This window comes from Vidua macroura, chromosome 7 (assembly GCF_024509145.1).
Source record: "Vidua macroura isolate BioBank_ID:100142 chromosome 7, ASM2450914v1, whole genome shotgun sequence".
Classification (NCBI taxonomy): Eukaryota; Metazoa; Chordata; class Aves; order Passeriformes; family Viduidae; genus Vidua; species Vidua macroura.
In genome coordinates, this window is record NC_071577.1 from 7,842,834 (window position 1) to 7,862,626 (window position 19,793).

Consider the following 19,793-nt stretch of genomic DNA (forward strand, 5'->3'; position numbering starts at 1 on the left):
TTTGCAAATCCTTACTTATTTGGAAGGATCTTTAGATTCCTAGAGATGTGGCTTAACATCCAAAATTGTATTTACTTTGGTCTAGTCACCTTCTGGAGAATTACACAATAGCTCTGCCAGGGAGAGAAGGTCTGAGCCACAAAATGGAGACCCTCCAATCTTAAACACATTAGAAGATGTACCTCATTTGTGCCTTTTCCACAAATGATACAGAAAACTCATTAGACTGAGCATTTGGGGCAGGAAGCAACAGATGAATTTAATTTTCAGCTAGAGTTTCCTGCTTCAGCTCATAATATGGCCACACACAATGTGTCAGTGCTGGCACAAAGAGGTTGTGAAAATATCCCCTGAGAACAAAGGAAAAGGTGATCCCACACAATGTGTCATGAAATTTCACCTCCTATGCTAGGTTTTCTTTCTGACTCACCTTATGAGCTTCTTCTGCTTCAAGAGCCATGGTTTTAAGCTTTTCCATATTAACAGTAGCTAGCTCAATTTTCAAATTATTCCGGGAAAGCTGAAGTTCTTCAGCATGCTTCAATTTCAGCATTTCTATCTCCCGAAGCAGTTGTGCCTGATGGATTTTATCCTGCTCTTGGAGCTGCTCCCTGTGCTGCAGCTGTAGCTTCTCCAGAGCCTGACTGTGTTCATCTCTTATAGTTTGAATTTCAGATAGGTAGGAAGACTCCAAGGAATCCAGATTTGATAAGTGTTTAACCTCCAGCTCATCGATTTGGGCCTGATGCTTTGTTTGTAGTTCAGCAACACATCTTTCAAGCTGAATCTGCTGTTTACTTTCCAGTGTAGATTTAAGTGTCTCAATTTCAGCTTGGTGTTTTGCCTGAAAATCAGCTGTCAGAGACAAAATCTGCTGCTTATGCTTCTCCTCTAACTGCTGACTTTGGAGTTCCAGCTCATCCACATGTTTCTTTTTCAGCTTTTGGAGAAGAATCTCTTGCTCAGTTGTGAATTTCTGAGTCATTGCTTTGTGTTCCTCCATAAACCTGTATTATTTCCAAGAAAATTAAGAGACTATTGTCAAAAAAGTCACTTTTTTAAAAAATAATTGAGCTAATAAATAATAATCCAAGGAAAATAAATAGACCTCACTTGGTCTCCACAAGTTTTACTTGATGCTTCAAATACAGAACTAAATTCAAAGCAAGCCACAATGATGATTTCATAGCCACATTAGTTAAAGGTTTCTGCAATGTCACTTGGAAGTATCTGGTTATTACTAGAGAAACTGGCACCACTATTAACTTACAAATACAGAGAAATATATTTGAGAAATACTGCCATGACTGTATCTCGTGGTGTATACATTGCTACATCTCAAATGTGATGTTTGCAAATAAATGAACTGTCATAACAAACATCTCTAAAAACATCTGGTAAAGACAGGCATAAAACCACTGTGGAGGTGTATGTGGGACACTTGGGGGCTCCTCCAAACCCAGCTGAGTTCTGCTTAAAGCTTGATGCAGAAGATTTAGTATCTGAAGTACTGCCCTTTACTGCAATCAGTAACTACACTATTTTTACATGCAGATACCAATAACTAAAAAAAAAAAAACCAGTTATCTAAAAGTTAAGTTGCTGCTTTCAGTGCTTTCTTACAGTCATTCTTTCTCCAGTCATGTTCTGTGAACATATTTTTGGGGAGGGAAGAAAGGATAAATTTGAAGCAAAGCATGCAAATACCAACAAGTGGTTGTTTACGTCCCTTAATTCACTTCAAAAAACAGGTGTAGGAAGGGGAAGAAAAACAGTAGTTCCAGGCATCTAATCAGAACTAAAGAATACCAAAGGGGGCCCCATCAACCTCAGCATTCAATGGTTAGCACAAGCTTTGTTCACGAGGAAAAGCTTGTTTAAAAACATTCAGAGATTTTTTTCCACTTCTATATCCTATCACACTTCACTTTGAAACATGGTATATGATATCCAGATGTCTTGTACCCTTAGCAGGCAAAACTTGACTGCATTTTATTTGCTAGACTAGATGAAATGCCTTTACACAAAGCAACATCTACAGCAGCTCGTAAGAGACAGCACTGCTGTTCCCTGGGACAGCAAGCCTTACATGTGTAAGTCAGATAGTGCCATCAAGTGACAACCTTACACTAACACTCATTAAGTCTAAAATAAGACAAAGCAACTCTAACAATGAGTAAACTTCTAAGGGAAAGTTACCTGTTTTGTGCTTCCAGGAGTTTCTGTGCACATTCTTCCTGCAGGCAGAGTGTGGCCTTTTCCATTTCTTTTGCCATGAGGGCTTTGGCTGCCTCCAGGTCAGCTTCATATTGCTGCTGAGCTTTCTGCACAGCCTGGGCACCTGCAAGGCTGTCCTCCAGCTGCTGCAAGCTGTTTTGCTGCTCCTTCACCAGCTTCTCCAGCTCCAGAATTTTGGCAGCTTGGTGATCTTGGAGTTGAATCATTTCAGCTTCACGGAGTTCAAACTGGTTTTGTAAGTTCTGCTTCTCAGATTCTGCTCTGGTTTGCAGTTCTATGTGCAATAGTGATAACTTCTCTTCTGCTAGGATTCTCTGGGCCTCATTTTCACATTGCCATTTCTTCTCTTTTTCTTTGTACATATTCTCTATTTTCTGGACTTCTTCTCTTAATTCCTTTTTGTGATCCTCAGCAATTTTATGTTTTACCTGTGAAGACAATTATTTAAAAGAAAAAAGAATAAACTACCAAAACCGAACTGAAATGCATGAAATGAACACTCTCAGGCACTTAAGGTCTTGAAAAGATTAAATTCTTGCAGTGAAGTAACCCTTCCTAATGAAAGTAAGGCTGAAATGACAAATTATAAACTGACATGCATTAAATTCAATGCGTATTAAGATTTAGTTTGGGTTACAAAGATAAGAAAAAATTGAGGCAGAATTCTAGAATGAATATAATTAATATGGTACTCTATGTTGATTTCTCTTGAGGTCACTTATCTTTTCAGGAGATCAACTTATACAGCTATGGGCATCTTAGGTGTTTCTATTAGGCATGAATAAAAATCCTTTTTAAACTTCTCCTTTTAAATGCCACATAAAAAGCATGTAGCACAAAAAGAGAAGCCAAAGCAGCAAATGATTGCTCCATGACAGAAGGCAAAAAAAGACTGTCTCTGGCTTTCTCCATCACTCTCTAAGCCTGCAAGAGGATAGACATATCCATGGCTCTTTAAAAAGGGTGGAAAGGAGGACTTGATAAATAAGAGCTTCACCCATCTAATTCTCATAAGCATTCAAATATGCAACAATTTGAGCAATGAATTAATATTTATTCCAAGTTTATCCTCAGCTGGAACAGCTGATTTAACATGTAAGAGTGACAGAACCATGTATGACTGTCTCAGCTCTCAGACTTTGAGGTACAAGAGTTACACCAAAACAGAAGTGTATTCCAACATTTGTGTCTATCCAAGCAAGTCCATTTAAAGCTTTAGCTGCTATCCCCAAACCAGGGACTTTTAAATTCAAGTGCTGACTCTCCCTCCCTTGGCCTTCCCACCAGGCTGGAACTTGCCCAACTCTACACAAAACAGCTTTGTAGTACAAATTACCTTTTCCATTTCTTCTTTCAGATGCTTTTCATTTTGCTCAGAAAAATCTTTTTGTTTTATAAGCTCTTCCTTTAAATGCCTTATTTCCTCTGAGAGCTCTGCAATATGCTGTTTCTCAGAGTTGGAGAGAGCAAGCTTGGCTTTGTGCTCTTCCTCCAACACAGACACTCGCTCAGCCACCTCCACCTCAACCTGACGTGCTACATTTTGAACACTCTGGAGACACAGCTTGGTGATTTCTGGAAAGAAAAAGAAACTGAAAGAAAAATCCAAGCCAGACAAGAAAATGACATTCTGGAATTTATTTTAACAGCTCCTATTGATGCACAGAAATAAAGCTGAATGTTGTCAGCTGTGCAATTTATCAGTAACCATGCTAACTACAGGACAAGGAGAAACCCTTAACTGGATGAATTTATACTCTGTTCCATTTTATCACCATCTTGGGAATTTATCACTATTAACACACACAGAATAACCATAAAACCTGTGGCAGGACCTCCCTCCTTATCTGCAACAGCCAGAGGAGCAGACTTTCTTTCTAGGCAATGTAATGGCAGATTTATGGAAGTTTTATCTCCTCTTTTGCACATCATATTTACACAAGGCATTTCCCCAAAAGTCAGATGGGACCAATCTCTAAACATTCTAATTTAAGCAGTTTTGATATCCTCTCTAGTATTAAAAATAAATAATTGAAGATAAGAAATATAAGTGCAAATTAAAAAAGCTCTACTAATAATTTTAACCAACATACAGTGGAATACAATTATAACCATGTATGTTAAATTAGCTAACTATGTATTGTTAGTCTGAATGTTTGTATGACAGTACCTTCTAGGCATCAAAAATGGAAACCTGATCAACTCCTTTTAGCAACTGTTCCACAGTTCTAGTAGTTTTTACTACAGAATAATCAACTTCAGGTCACCATATCTTCAGAAGTGCAACTCAACATGCCCATAAGTGCTTGATGAAAGGGATTAACATCTGTTAAATGTTCCCCATAGTTTAGGGTAAACTAATAAGTTGAAAACTTCCTCAGATAAGCCTGTTTAAAGAAAAATATAAGCCACACAAGCAGCTGACTGTTTCCCTTCCCAGTCTGTCAGGTCATCCTACCTTTAGACTGTTCTTCTGAAAGTTGGGCATGGAGCTGCTCAAGTTCTAAACCATGCTTTCTTTTCAAGGCCTCAATTTCTGTTACATATCTGTCTGACAGATCCATCTTCATTTTCATCAGGTCCTCTTTATACTGAAGTGCAAGGGAGGACCTTAAGGAATCCAATTCATGCCTGTGTTGTTCTGCAAGTTGTAGCTGCAAACAGGCAAGTTCTTCCTACAGAAATAAAGGGTTAGGAAGAGATCTTTAGCTTCTAAGAAACCATGGTAAGACTCTTCCAATGAGAGAAAGGAAAATTCCTTTTGCAAACACTTAGTCAACTTGAAACAAGTTGAGCAAAAATGTTGAGCTCTTCAGTTACAGCAAGGTGCATGAAAATAGAGACATAAATTTAAGAGGGGCCAATTAGCATCTTGGCTTGAAGAGAACAAGGACAGGCACAATTACTACCAGAGCTATAGAAAAGAGAAACACCACAAATTCTGCACTGGTGTAGAAGAACTGGTTAAGTTCCTTACCCAGCCCAGGATAACCCAAACAGCACATAAAATTACAGAGCACTGTTTCAGCTGTTCCTCTCTACAGCCTCTGAGGCTGAGAGCTATTGGAAGTTGTAATTTACAGTTCTTGTCAAAAATAATTAAGCCCTACTGAACAGCTGAAATTAATTTACTCTTTGTAAGAGCTAGGAATCAGACCCCCATTTTCATACAGGTCATGTAAAGAACAGTAGAACTTGTAACATATCAAAAATCCTACCTGTTGTTGTTCAAGCTGTTGGTTTAGCTGACCAAGTGCAACACTTCTCTCTTTCTCATCAGTCTCTTCAAAAGGTGTGACAGAAGAACTGAGAAAAGGGTTTTAAAGTTTAAGACTGTGATATGTCATGAATCAAGTTAAATTTACTTGATGACTTATGGTGTAGTGCTGAAAGTAGGCAAAGAGCAACTGTAACAACTGCTAAGGACTGGGCCATGACCTAATGCTCAATGCCAATAGGCTTAGATGCTAACATCATTTTTTATGCTTAAGAACAATAAAATGGAAGCATGCTGTCACAAAATGAAAGGAAAAAGAACAGATCACCTGATGTCCCCTGCTTGATCTTGACTCATTTCCAGCTCCGGGAGCAAATAGTCAGTCAGCTCTTGTGGTCTCTGATGCAACAAAGCCAATTCTTTTTTGTAGTTTTCTTCAGCAACAATCAACTTGTTTTCAAAATAAAGTCTCAGTTGTTCCAATTCAGCTTTGTGCTCCCTGTTTCTCTGCTGACGCTGCTGTTCAAATTCCTGTTTTAAACATTCTATTTCTTCTACCCGTGATGCTCGAGCCTGGAGCTGCTCTTTTAGCTCTGGAACAGAGGCAAAACCAACACAAGCACTAAGAATATAAATCCTTAGACTGTCATTCTGTGAAAAATCAGGTTTAGTTGCCAAGTGTCAGTGGTTTAGGAATGGCATTGTCCCATTAATATTTCCACTAAAAACACCACAAAGCCACTCCCTTCTCAATGGGAGTCACCTCAATCTGCAATCTCTGCCTTTTGTAAGAACCATTTACTGGAAATAGCAATGAGATAGGAAAAATGAATTTCTGACAGACAAAAATTCCTTCCTCAGAAGACATTCTCAGTTACACTGCATTCAGAGAAATGGCCCTCATGCTAAGAATCAAAATCACCAGCACAGTTAGCTCTCCTCATTTTCTTGCCTAGTCCAGGACTAGGCTGGTAACAAGCAGAGTCCTGCACTATTGCTTGATCTTCACACCTCCTTGCTGTTGTAGCACCCAGAAGCAATAAATTATTCAAGAACATTTAATTTGCTCCAGGCAAAACTATCCAAACAAAATCAAATTGAGAATAAACTGTGCAAAAAACAACAAAAATCACAGGAAGGAAAATAAAATCAATTCTGAATTACTTTAATGATGGTTTGCTACCCATCAAGTGCTCAGAGGCTGAACTGACTGAATTAAAAGAATCAACCAATAAAACAGGAATGCAGTAAAAAGCAGCTACCAAGGCTGGCTCACCAAGCTGCCCTCCTTCCAGAGAGTGAGAATGGCCAGCACTGCAGCCTTTTCATTAGCCCTCTGAGAGTTTTCTTCCCCACCTTCTGTATTAAAGCAGCACTAACATTTAGGTAAGTTAAAAGGTAGGTAAAAAGGGAAAAAAAATCTCAAGACAGATAAGCTTTCCCAATAGCTCAAGTTTCCAAATAATTCAAGTTAGTTAAATCCCCAAAGAATCAACTGAAAAGGGAAATAAATTTCAAGAAGGCACTCTGAGAAGTTCCTTAAAAAGAAACTTGCCTGGAGAAAAGCAATTGCTTATGTTACACAAGAGAAATTTAGGAAATGATGATGGAAACAGAGGATGCCATCCAGGAGCAACACAACTGATTGTCACAATGTGGTTCTGTGTAGCAAACCAGAAAATGCACTTGTGACATGAAAAAATGCTCACAATGAAAATGCAAACAGAAAGAGTAAGAGAAGAAATAAGTGTTCAAGGCCAGGTTGGATGGGGCTTGGATAGTGGAAGGTGTCCCTGCCCATGGCAGGGGTTGGAAGGAGATGAGCTTTAGGGTCCCTTCCAACCCAAACCACTCCATGATTCCATGATTCTGTAAAGTAAGTCCATGGTTCAAGCCTGCTTCCAAAGGGAGAAGCTGCCAGGCATGGGGATCAGAGGAATCAAGTGGCAAGAAGGGACAAGTAACACCACCAATGTGATAGGCAAGGCAAGTCCAATCTGACATGGGTAGGTTTTGCCTAACTTTGTAGCAAAGTCTACTAGCACAAAATTAACCCAAAAAAGTGTTTCATTGTTTTGAACTGGCATGTCATTCTTACACCAGCACAGCAATCCCAACATGCAGTTGCTATGATTTGAATTCTACCAAATCAACCCAAATGCATGGTCAAATCAGCACTCAAATGAAGAACAGCAGAGTAAAACAAAACACCTTTAAGATCTCACACACCAAAAGAGATCCTCACCTGGACCATGGGCCTGCATTCTGGTCTCACCACCTTCAGGAAAGATGAAGAAACAGAAAGGGCTCCAAAGAATGGGATTGTGAATGATTAGGAACATAGAAAGACATGTGAAATGTTAAAGATTAGGGCTACAGAGAAGAATTCCAGCAAATACTATAAAGTGCTATGTACTATAATTCTGTAATATCAAAACAAAATGAAATAGTCATGGTAAAGTCTGCCTAATAGAAAAAATTACTCATTTAGTGTATGACCAACCAAACAAAACCCTAACACAATTCAAAAGCTACCTAAAGTTATATTATTCAGAATATCTGAAATAGCATTTGAAGTATGTTACATGTGCCTTCTACCTATCCCAGCAGAACTCAAGAACCTCATGTTAGAGCCTCAACACAAGAACACTGACAGAGTCATGGTCTCTAGGTTTTCTTTTTCCACAGTTGTTCTTCAATGTGTTATACATGTCTGTGCACACATATCAAAGAGATGTATTTTATTTCAGAAGTGTATGCCATCTCCAACCACTATACTGCAAAACTGGCTGTTTTATTTAATACACCTGGGTCTTGAAACAAATACAAACAGGAGTATGTTATTGCACTGACCAGCATTTTCTCAAGTTTTTAATTACATGATACTTAATTTGACATTTCAATGAAAAACCTTTTGTTTTCACTGAATATTTTATAGTGTGCAGGAATGGAATGGGAAGGGAAAGGAAAAGCAGAGGAGTAAGCTTTTCCCCACAGTCATACCATGCTTTTTGACACTGCAGAACCTGTCATCTGACACTAACTCGCCTCAACCTAGAGACAGACCATTGGGCTACAACCCACTGACGCTGTGGCCTTCGTGTACGTTTCTGGTACTCAGCTAAAAGCATTTTGTGTCAATAATGAATATTTCTGTATGAAGAAGAGGAAAAAATAAAATGTGTCAGTTATGAACATACCACTTAGCTCCTGTCGATTTGCTCGGGTACAGTCAAGCTGAGACCAAAGCTGCCTGATTTCTTCTTGTGACTGAACCTTGAGTTGCTCATGCTTGACCTGAAGCTGGTCCAGCTACAAAAAAAAACATGTTAAAACCAAAAAAAAAAACCCACCCCACCACAACTTGTTAAACAATTTTGTTCTCGGGGCTTATTTTACATGCAAGAGACACTTCTGTCAGAGCTAGATGGAAACAGTGACAACACCACTCTCAGCTCCTGACAGTATCAGAGCTACTGAGTAGCAGCACCTCTTAACTATTACACCCACTCCTCTGAGAGGGAAGAATTTGTTCCTCAAGCCAGAAGTATCTTCACTGGCAAAAACATAAGGCATTAGCCAGATAAAAACAAAATGTGAGAACCATAAAATTAGGAACATAAATATGGATGAAGAGATGGCAGCAAATGGCACAAAGGCACATGGCAGCAAATGGCATTCCAAAGGTTTTGAACTCCTGTGGATACTCCCAGAGTATTTACCTGCATGATGCATTTTGCTTTTTCAGTAACATCCCTAAATACAAACAGGTCATCCAAATGATATGTATATGGTCTAGGCTTTGTTACATAAAGAGAAATCAACTACTCTAAACTACTAAAGAAATGTAATTTACCTCCTTCTGAAGATCCTGTTCTTTTTCTTGGCTTTTCATCTTTACTTCTTCTAGGATTTGATTATGTTCAGCCTGCAGCTGTTCTTGTAATTTTGTGATGGCTAACTGGTGTTGCCTCTCCAATTCTATACATTTCACTAAAATCAAAAATTAGTTCTTTTACTCCCTCATCCTGGTTAATGAACAACCTGTACAACTTTTGTGCAACACAAATAGAAATGCATGTCTCTAGCTTAAGCACTAGCTTTCAAGGAATCACAAAAATGCTTGAACAGTAAAGTATTTTCAAGTCAAACACTTCCATGCACTGCTTTGTAGTTCTCTGCATTCCACACTGCTAGTTAGCCAACAGACAACCATTTGTTCCATTAAGCCTTAACTATCCACAATCCAAATGCAATTTTTTGTTAGAAAAAGCTTCTATTAATATTAACCACAGTTTTGATTAACTCAGCAACTGTCAAAACAGGTTTTCAGATGGAAGCAAAACAACACCTCCCTTTAATAGTAACCTCACATCTCATACTCTGTGGAAGTCAAAATGCAACAATGCTATCCAGGTTTTAAACCATTTTTCATTTACAACCTGTTGTCTAGACAGTCTCATGTCATCGACCTAGTTTTTAAATGAGGCTACATAAATACAGCTTGTATTTGCTTTTATACATCTGGTAAAATCACTTAGCTATGTCTCTGTTCAATAAAACAGTTGCCTCCCAGAGAATGATACTTACTTTTAGCTTGTACATTCTCAACAGAAAGAAGCCCCAGCTCTGCTCTGACTTTTTCCAAATCCATTTCCAGAGATTTCTGCAGTGCAATCATCTCAGCCTGATGTTTTTCACACAGCTCCTGACACACGTTTTGTAAACGTCTATCAGACTCTAATTCCCAGTCTCTTTTGAGGGTCTAAGAGAGTAAAACATGCATTATATTAAAGCAAACACGTTTAGTAAATTAATGATTTTTTTCTCCATTTATTTGTCCTTTATAATAAATGTGTAGCAGATCTGGGACTTGTACTAGCTCTTGTTTTCTGAAAGGAGCTTTATTTTTTTCTTGTATAAAGAACAGAATTTGTACCTCTAATGCCTGGATGTGTGTCTCTTCCATTTCCAATTCTATTTTCTTTCTCTGGTCAACTGTGAAATAAAATACTTATTAATAAATTTACACCAAAAAGTATTAAATTGTAAGTAGAAATATGGATGAGCTTACAATTTTCAACATCAAACTCAGGACCTAAATGGGGAGGCATAGAGCAGGGTAAGATGCTGGGTTCTATCCACACCTGCTGTTATGTTATATACCACCAGTTCACTTTCATTTTAGAAAACGAGCATTCTAGAACTTAGAGCTGCAAAGACAACTCAGAAAGTAAAGTTCAATTTAATTAGTAAAGCCTGCTCAAGTCTACAAAGAATATGAGACTAAAGAAAAATGACCCTAAAGATACAAATTCAAATGACTATTGATATAATTTCAACATTTCACTGCACAGAATTACCTCCAGAAAGACAAAGCCTACCAGTAGCAGCAGGTAGGAAACTTCAAATTTCTTCTACAAATGTCTAGGAAAAAAGACTGTAAGAAAAATGCCACTATCTGCTCAGTTATCACTGACACCAACAGATTCTTCCTTTCCAGCTCCTCCCTTGATTAATTCCAGCTTCTTGTTTGGCCCCTTTTTTAATTTACAGGAACCCTGTAAAGGCCTATCAGTCATGTTGCCTAGGCTTATTTATAATATTTAATAGTTTATGATATGCAACCATTATTTCAAGTCTTTCCATGGGAAAGGCAAACTTAGAGATTAAACTGGTATTAAGTTACATTGTAAAAAACACACCTTAACAGCATTAATATTAAGAACTGCATCTTGACCTCCTCCTGCTCCCAGATCCCACCGTGCTATCAGTTCACTACACTACTGGTGGCAACAAATGGCTTCCTACTTTTAGGTCAAAAAGAGACACCCTTAAGTGAATGTTCTCTTTCTCTTTGGGAAGGACAACTAAAGAAATGGTTTCTAAACCTTATTTCAGAGCCCAGGGGGATGTGATGAGCAGTCTAGCTGGAGGCCTGCAACTAGCAGTGTTCCTCATGGATCCATCTGACTACAAGGAAAAGCTTCTTTACTGTGAGGGTGACAGAGCCCTGTGACAGGCTGCCCAGAGAGGCTGCGGAGCCTTTTTCTCTGCAGATATTCAAAACATGCCTGGACACAATCCTGTGCAAATTGCCCTGGGTGAACCTGCTCTAGTAGGGGGTTTGATGATCTCCAGAGAGTCCTTCCACCTCAACCAGCCTGTGATTCTCTAAACTTCTTCAGTGATCTGCTGCCAGATTCACCTTTCTCCAGAAATTCCTCAAGCTCTGCCATACAGGTCAAAAATGGTCTGACCTGGGAAGAGGGAAATTTCCCAAACAATGCTGAGAGCATCATCAGCAGGCCTTCAGTACTATGAGGTGCAGCTGCCTTCTTGCTTATGCCAAAATACAGTCTTATAGGAAGTGCAGCTCAAAGGACACCCAGCTACAGGTTCTCACTGAGCCTTTCAACTCCTTCCTAACACTGAGAGGGTAAGACAGGAAACATTCAGTTATCTTCTCAGAAAGACAGAGTGCTGATTTAGGGCAAGAAAAACCCTGACAAAACATAAGGGATAAGAGCTCTACTCTTTGGACTGATCAAGTTCTTTATGAGAACTTGGTCTAAAGCCTCCTGAAAGAAAGTAATTGAGTTTAGCACTAATTTACAAATGAATAACAATTAAACTTAGGTCTGCAGAGCTTCATTTTCATATATAAAGCATGCACTCTTGCACATGGCAGTCCTGTGCAACCATATTAGAGGTAACACCAGCTGTCATTCACAGGCCAGCTCTACACCAAGACAGGAATCTGTGCAGGAAGAAAATGGTTATTCCCCAGTTTTAATACCTAGCTCTTGCTGGTACTTGGACTTAAGGTCTTCTTTTTCCTTCAGACACTGTTCTTTGATCCTCTCCCACTCCAGCTGGTGGCGGCTTTGCAGAATGGCTACCTCCTGAGCACGTTTGTCATTGAGCATCTCCCGCAGCTCCATGAGGGCAGTCTCCTTCTCTTTCCTCAAGTTGGACTGTGTAAGCTCCAGCTGAGAGGTGTGCATATTGTTTAAGGTCAGGCGTAAAGCTTCCAGTTCAAGGCTGTGCAGTGTCTGCAGTGGAGTAAAAAAGGGTTTCTCCCTCCCCTCTAATGAAATGTGCTCACTTTTTCATGACTAGTTTCAGTTTTGACTGTTAAACACATCTAAGTTTTGCCTTTCTGTACTTGCAGAGTGTTTCTTTGTGGCAAGAACCCTTAAAGTAAGCTGCTATAATGAGATTTGAATGTTTTCAGTGCAATGTAAAAGGCTTTCCTTACCTGACTCTTAATTTCCTACAAAATATCCTGTATCTGTCCACTTCCTCACATCAAAGCAGAACACAAGCTCACCACAGCTCATCACTGTCTATTGAAAGAATTCCTTATGTTTGCTGTTGGTTATAATTTGTTAACAAAGTAAAGTTCTAAGTGATATTGGAGAAGTAGAAATAAAATTCACCACTTCTCAATTCTTAAGTAAACTAACCAGTGTACCAACAGGTTATAATTAGACCTAACACTAGATATATTCTTTCCATTTCCACTCGCATTTAGTGGAAGTGTTCAAAAACCCGGGAAATATATAAAAGTAAAAGTCATGTCTTCACACTTCAGCTTAGCAAGAAAGCATTCCTAATTATTAATAGTGGGATAATTAAGAAGTGGGAGGGGTTTATATACTTCATAAAATTTACTTGTTAAACTTGCCACGACAAAAAATTACAGAGCTGTATTTTCTCTCTTATACCATCAATTTAAACATCCAGTTTTCTTCAGAATGAATGTTAAAATATAATTAATGTTAAAATATATATTAAAATATATATAAAATAAATAAAATATAAAGTGAGGATTCTGGAGAACTCCTCTAAAATATATCTACTACCACCCACCAAGAGAACACTCCTTTTCCTTTGGCTGCAGCACCGTGTGAAAGAGCATGTGTATTATCCCCAAAAATTAAGGAGAAGGCTCCTTGATTTCTGTGCATGCTGGAGATCATCAAGTCAGCTAAGAGCTATATGAATCACTGTGAGATTCCCTGTTTTTACCTGGGATTGGAGCTGAGCTTGCTCATGCTCTGCTCTGTGTGTGGCTGCCATTTGCTGCCGGAGTTCATCCAAAAGGTGCGTCTGTTCCTCCTTTAGCTCAGCACGGAGCTTCTCCATTTCCTCTGAGTGTTTAGCAGCCAGCTCAGAGATTTCCCGATCGTGCTCCCGTTCATGAACCTGCAGAGAATACTCTGATGAAAAGCTTTCTTAAAAATATGCTTGTTTAGCCCTAATTATGGAACAAGAATTTTCCACTCTTCCTGACCCCAAATCAAAAACTTCACGGAAAAAAAAACAACCAATAAATAGAATTTTGCATCTCTAAAATGTTTACACTGCTCACAGGACAATGCAAAATTATTTCTCCAAAATAAACCCAATCACAGCATGTACCTTTTTTATTATAGCAATCTCTTCCTTTCTTTTTTCTTCCAACTTCTGTTGTTCTTCCACTTTGTCTTTTATTTCAGCACTTAACTCTTTAATCTGAAAACAGGCATACAAACGTTTGCAATGGCTACCTTAAGCATTCTGAAATCCCACGACTCCTGCAGTTATCAGGGTTTCCTACCTCTCTCTCGTGTGCCAAACTCACTTCAGTTAATTCAGCAAGGTGCTGAGTCTCCATCTTATCCATTTCCTCTCTGTAATGCTTCTCCATCTTGGACTGAGCCTCCTGGGCAGCCTGACAGGACTCCTGCAAGCGAGCCTCAAGCTCCAAATGAGCCTTTTTCAACTGGCCAATTTCTTCAGTCAACCGGCCTTTTTCCTCACAGTATTCAGTAGTCTTTTCCTTTATTTCAGCAGTAAGTTTATTAATTTCTTGGTTGCTGAGGTTTAACCTGTCTTCATAGCTCAGTCTTTCACACTCCTGTATTTCTTTGATGTTTTTCATTTCAGCATTAAGCTCATGGATATTTTTCTCAAGGTCCTCAATGATGCTAGCATTCTCTGTTAGTGCTTTTTCTGCTTTCAATAGATCCTCCTCCACATTGGATAGTCTCTCTCTTAAGGCTGTTTTTTCCTTCAATAAAAGTGCTAAATTGTGTTCTTTATTATTGATTTCAGCTTTGAGCAACTCCAGTTCTTTTAGCAATGTCTCTTCAGATATGGTTTTCTGATTCAACAGCTCTTCTATTCTCTGGTTTTTAGCCTTCTGAGCATTAAGCTGGCTTTGCATCCCATCCCTTTGACTTTGCAAAGCTGCCAGCTGACCGCCAAAAAGAGCCTGCACTTCGCTTGTCACAGAATCAGAAGCTGCTTTCTGCTCCTGAGTTTGCAACTGCATCATCAACATGTCTCTTTCCTCCTGGAGGTCTTTCACCATTTCTAGCCAGGTAGAGGGGTTTGACACTTGTGTTAGAGATGGCTGGCCTCCATCCTCACCCTGCTGCTTTTCTAGAAGCATGTGTTTATTTTCAAGTTCTTTCTCCTCCACTTTCTGAAGAAGTTCTTTTTCACAACGGATCTGTGCTTCATGTTCTTCCTCCAGTTTTGCATGCATATGAGAGAGCTCAGACATGGCTTTTTCCCAATTTCCAACAGCTTCTTGGGTGTCCTGATAAGGCATTTCCAAGGCTGACTCCTGATGGAGCAGCTCAGCTGGCTTCAGATGTCTCTCTGCCAAACACATCATCTCATCATCTTCTATGTCACCATGGTCTCCAGTTTTGTTTTGCTGCAGGGAGCCATCTGACACATATGAAACAAAGGCCTCTGCTCTCACCTCCGCCCCTTCAAAAATGTCTTGAGCCAAGCCACTAAGACACGTCCCCTCCTCAAGGCTAGAGTTTAATGGAGAAGATACAAAATCTCTGCTGGGTTCTAGGAGCACACTGTTGTCTAACCCATACATACTGCATCTGCCCTCTTCAATGGCATGGCCCTCCGAAGAGCTGGAGCCACAGGAGTCTTCTGGAGTTTCTGTGGAAACGAGGTATTTAGCCAATATACCTTCATCACCACTGAAAAGCCCCAGCTCTGACAAGGGTTCTTCAGACAGGTTCTCCCCTTCACCACTTCCATCATCCTTCGTGATCTCTAAATTCTTCGTTTCTTCTAACTGATCCCTTGAGGAGTCATACTGGAACTCCAGTTCTGGCTGATGCACTGGCTCATCTCTGTCCCACATCTCCTCAAGATCCACTCCCTGCAACTGAGACATCCCTGATAAAATCTGGTTTTCCCTCAATTCCAGTAACTTTTTATTGGAGTCGATCTCTCCATCATGCTTTTGCCTTACATCTATAGGTTTTTTAGCCTCATAAAGTTGCTTTTCATTTAATTCCTGGATGTAGGAATTCAGCTTCTGAATCTCTTCATTCAAGGACTGTTTTTCTTTTTTATATCGCTGGGCTTCCTTCACTTGCTCTTCTGCATAAGAAAGTTGATACTTAAGGCCATCAATTACATCCTTGTATTTAGTTTCCATTTCAGATTTTTCCCTCTTAAAGTCTTCTCGTTGGTTTTCAAGTTTCTTCCTCAAATTTTCTTTACTAATTTCAGATTCTTGAAGCCTTACATTTAAGTCAATTATTATGCCATTCAAATTCTGAATGTGTTCTTCAGAATTCAAAGCACAGAGTTCTTTCTTTAACTGTTCAAGTTCATTTTTATATTTTAAAATAATTTCTTCTTCATAGACCTGCTTGGCTTCTGCAATCTCTCTTCTATGGCACTCCTTCAGCTCATTCCTCAAGTTATCCAACTGTCTGCAAATATCCTTCTCATGACTGATTTTCAGTTCTTCAATATGTTGCTGTTCTTTCACTTTGGATAAAGCAATTTCTTTTTTTAATTCTGTTATTTCTGAGTCCCGGAGAGAAAGTGTGTGCTGTAGTATAGACAAGCCAGATCTTTCTGATGTCAGTAGATGTTGAAGACTTTTAATAAATTGTTCTTTTTCATCTATGCTTTTGTGTAGCTTTTGCATTGAATCTTTCATATCCTCTTCCATTTGGGCAAGCAGATTTTCTTTATCTTTGGTATTCTTAAAAATAAAACATTACATATAAAATATGCCATGATTTCATTTCCTTAAACCTCACGTTTTTCATTTGCATTCAGAAATAACAACATTTAAGTTTAAGGTTTCTGTTTATGGCACTACTAGTTACACTCTTAAAGGAAACGAGACATTAAGTTGTTTCATTACTGTATGTTAGTCATCACAATCCTTATAAATTTATTTCTATATAAAAAGACTTTTTTTCAAGAATATGTCACTAGAGCAAATTCAAGTTACCACCAAAGTTGAAATAATTTAATTTAAAAAGGGTGTATTTTTACCTTTTGAGAAGACTCCAGCTGTACTTCCAGGTCATGTGCTTTCTCACGCAGTATCTCCAAGTGTGCATTTTGCTCTCTGAGACGATCCTGAAACAAGGACATTTGCTGCTGGGCTTCTAAACCTTCATTTTTCCTGAGACTTTTACTCCTCAGTAGCTCAGTAACCTGAACACATAAAAGGCACTCACAGTCAGGAGAAAGTTTATATCCAAACAAGACACAAGATACACAAGACTCGCTGTAAGCAAGTGTATTTACAGATTTACCCTAAATCTTTCATTCTTAAGGAATCAAAATCATCCTGAAAAGGCAGACAACACTTGTTATGTTTTAGGTACTATTACTTACTGAAAAGATGCCAATGTTAGATAATTCATCCCTATGGTGAATTTTCTAACATTATGAACCTATAAATCTAGCATATTAAATATAAACTGAATTCCTCCAATACAAAGCAGAACTTCCAATGGACTGGACATGCCATTTAAGAGGACAATGAACAAAACCAGTCTTCCCTGCAAAGATTCACAGCTCATTACTAAAGGCTGGTTTCTTCTTCTCCACCATCCCTTCAAAGGAAAACATTTATCCTATCGGGGTAATATAAAATATGTTTTATTTAACATATTTTTCTCAGTATATTGCTAAAACCAAGGAAGAATATGGAAGACAGTATTAGTGCTTTCATCTGTTATCAAAGCTGACATCTTTCCACAATGTGCATCATCTCACTAGACTTATTTAGAATATGCCTGAAATGCAGTTGAGGCTTGATCCTTGTCTTTCAATGGCTTATGGTGCAAATCCCAAACACCTGTTGAGTAGCCTTCACTATTACCACATTTTGCTGTTGCAACCAGAACTGTAGATAGAAAGCAGTGTTTTTTGTTATTTTACAAAATTTCATTTAGCAGACATTTTTCAGGGCATAAGCAACTTCTTTAAGATAATTCCTGGACTAAAAAGTCTGTTTTAATTTTTAAAATTTTTAAACCCCTTTCCCTTCCTATCCAAACTTTTAAGGTATGCAATCCCATATCCTGCAAACCTGAAACAGTTACTACACAGAAACATTTCTCTTTGGCATATACTACAAGGCTCCAAGAACAACAAATACATAGGTTCAGAGAGAATAGCCACTAGAACACTAAGCATCACCAGGAAAGAAAAAAAGCACTTTTTAAAATGCATTTTAAAGCAGAGAGAGGCTGCAGTATATCTAATTATCCAAGGATTAGATCCATGATCAACCTGTTGCACTGAAGTAGATTCCTATGTGTTATTTTAAAATTTCTTTCTTTGAGCCAAGTCACATTACCTCAGCACAGCAAGTTTCTGTCTAACAGCTGAGATGTTCCAGTTGCCCAAGCAGAAACTCATAGATTTCTCTGGCAAAGGACCAATGATCACATGTAAACCCAAACTATAGAGCAACAGTTGTGTACAGGCCACAAACCACTTGTGGCAGGACATTCCCCCACCACAGAAGGGCTTATCTGTTCTGCCTGTCAGCTGGTGCAATAGCTCAGGGCATCTTCCCCCTCAGAAGAATTTGCTAATTGGTGAAATATCTCAGGCCAGACATCTGTCTGGTAGTGAGGTATTTCTGGCACCATGGAGGTGGCATTCCCAGCTGAAAATAAACATCTTGACTTGGGAGAGAGATTGAAGGAAGAAAAGCTTGAATTTCTGACTGACAGACACTTAACTTCACAAACTATAAAAGCTACACCAAATTTTCACAAGGCAGAAGTCTTCTGCACGTTCTGTGGAAATGTGTGGGGCCCTTCCCCAAAGCTGGGATGCCACTTTGTGGTTACTCTCTCGGGGGTTGAGTGAAAGCAATCTCTGTACCTCATCATCAGTTTGGTGGTAAGTTACATTAACTCCTAATCTATACTATTTCTTTGCTAGCTATAACATGGGTACCTTTATGCTGTGCACTGCTTTATGTAATCTACTAGTAGTTGTTTTAACCTGTTTAAGGCCATTTGTCTGTTAATCTTCTGCCTATTCAGTGAATAACTTATTTTATGATAGACTTGATCTCCAGTTCTTAAGAACTGACGAGCCAGAGCAGTTTAGGTGTGCCTCACCTAAAAAATCTGAACCTAAGGCAGGCCTTGTCTAATGCTTGCACTCAACCCATAACACCACTAACAACATTGTGCAAAATTCCCTAACAAGGGCTTAAGTGATGAACAAAGAAGTGCAATGACCTTCAAAACATTATGCAAGCAAGTGGAAAATCTGAGGATATTTCCAGGACTTCACCATAGCAACCAGGAAAAAACCCTGCCCTGCCCCTGAAATCATTTTCACTGCTGTGCTACAAACTGAACTGTGAGGAGCTACATGATCAGCTCAATGTTTTTACATTCACAGTCTAAAGTTGTTCTTGCAGTCTCTGTAAGGACATGCAAACTGGAGGAGAGGCACACCTGATGTAACTGGAGCTGTAAATCATGGATCTGACCAGCCACATGTGAAGCCTCCTCCTGTAGCTCATCCCGGTCTTTCTTGGCCTGTTGAAGGCAGGTTGTTAACTTCCTGATGATTTCGTTCTGCTCCTGAACTGTCGTTTCCTACAGGGTCAGAAGAAGTGCACTTTTAACATTAAGATATTCTTAACATGTTAGGAAACAAGTAGCTTTTCATGAAGCAAAGCCATTACAGAGTCTGTAGTTACATTTCAGTTTTAACCAACTTGCACCAAAGAAGTCTTTGTGTCCAAAGACAATGGCAGGCATGATGGAAGAGGAGTCTTAAATTGATCTCAGAGATGACAAACCTAATCAAAAAGTGATTTTAAAAACAAATTATATGATACCAGCAATTAAATTGGTATTTTTACTTCCAAATGTGTAGCTTTTATTGATGTAAAAAGCAATCAAGTTTTCAGAAAGGATATAATGAATATTTAGTATCCCCTAAATTGTTTCCTATCTGCCAGCAATTCCCTTCAGTCACGTGAGAGGAAGCTAGTGAGATGGGATACATTAATCCTATTTTATGT

General features: G+C 38.9%; 1 protein-coding gene across 1 annotated transcript in view; it reads right to left on the reverse strand.

Annotated features, from left to right (window-relative positions):
• Positions 1-19,793, reverse strand: part of PCNT (pericentrin) — a 71,811-nt gene that overhangs the window by 43,855 nt on the left and 8,163 nt on the right. Inside the window, exons 5-20 of the mRNA XM_053982796.1 lie at positions 19,219-19,362; positions 16,778-16,942; positions 14,061-16,478; positions 13,883-13,975; positions 13,490-13,666; positions 12,255-12,510; positions 10,395-10,453; positions 10,046-10,220; positions 9,312-9,448; positions 8,656-8,767; positions 5,784-6,048; positions 5,457-5,544; positions 4,697-4,913; positions 3,575-3,813; positions 2,200-2,666; positions 431-1,007 (exon numbers count right to left, since the gene is read on the reverse strand). Of these exons, the coding sequence (XP_053838771.1) occupies positions 431-1,007; positions 2,200-2,666; positions 3,575-3,813; positions 4,697-4,913; positions 5,457-5,544; positions 5,784-6,048; positions 8,656-8,767; positions 9,312-9,448; positions 10,046-10,220; positions 10,395-10,453; positions 12,255-12,510; positions 13,490-13,666; positions 13,883-13,975; positions 14,061-16,478; positions 16,778-16,942; positions 19,219-19,362 (5,589 nt within the window). The remainder of the gene's footprint in view (positions 1-430; positions 1,008-2,199; positions 2,667-3,574; positions 3,814-4,696; positions 4,914-5,456; positions 5,545-5,783; positions 6,049-8,655; positions 8,768-9,311; positions 9,449-10,045; positions 10,221-10,394; positions 10,454-12,254; positions 12,511-13,489; positions 13,667-13,882; positions 13,976-14,060; positions 16,479-16,777; positions 16,943-19,218; positions 19,363-19,793) is intronic.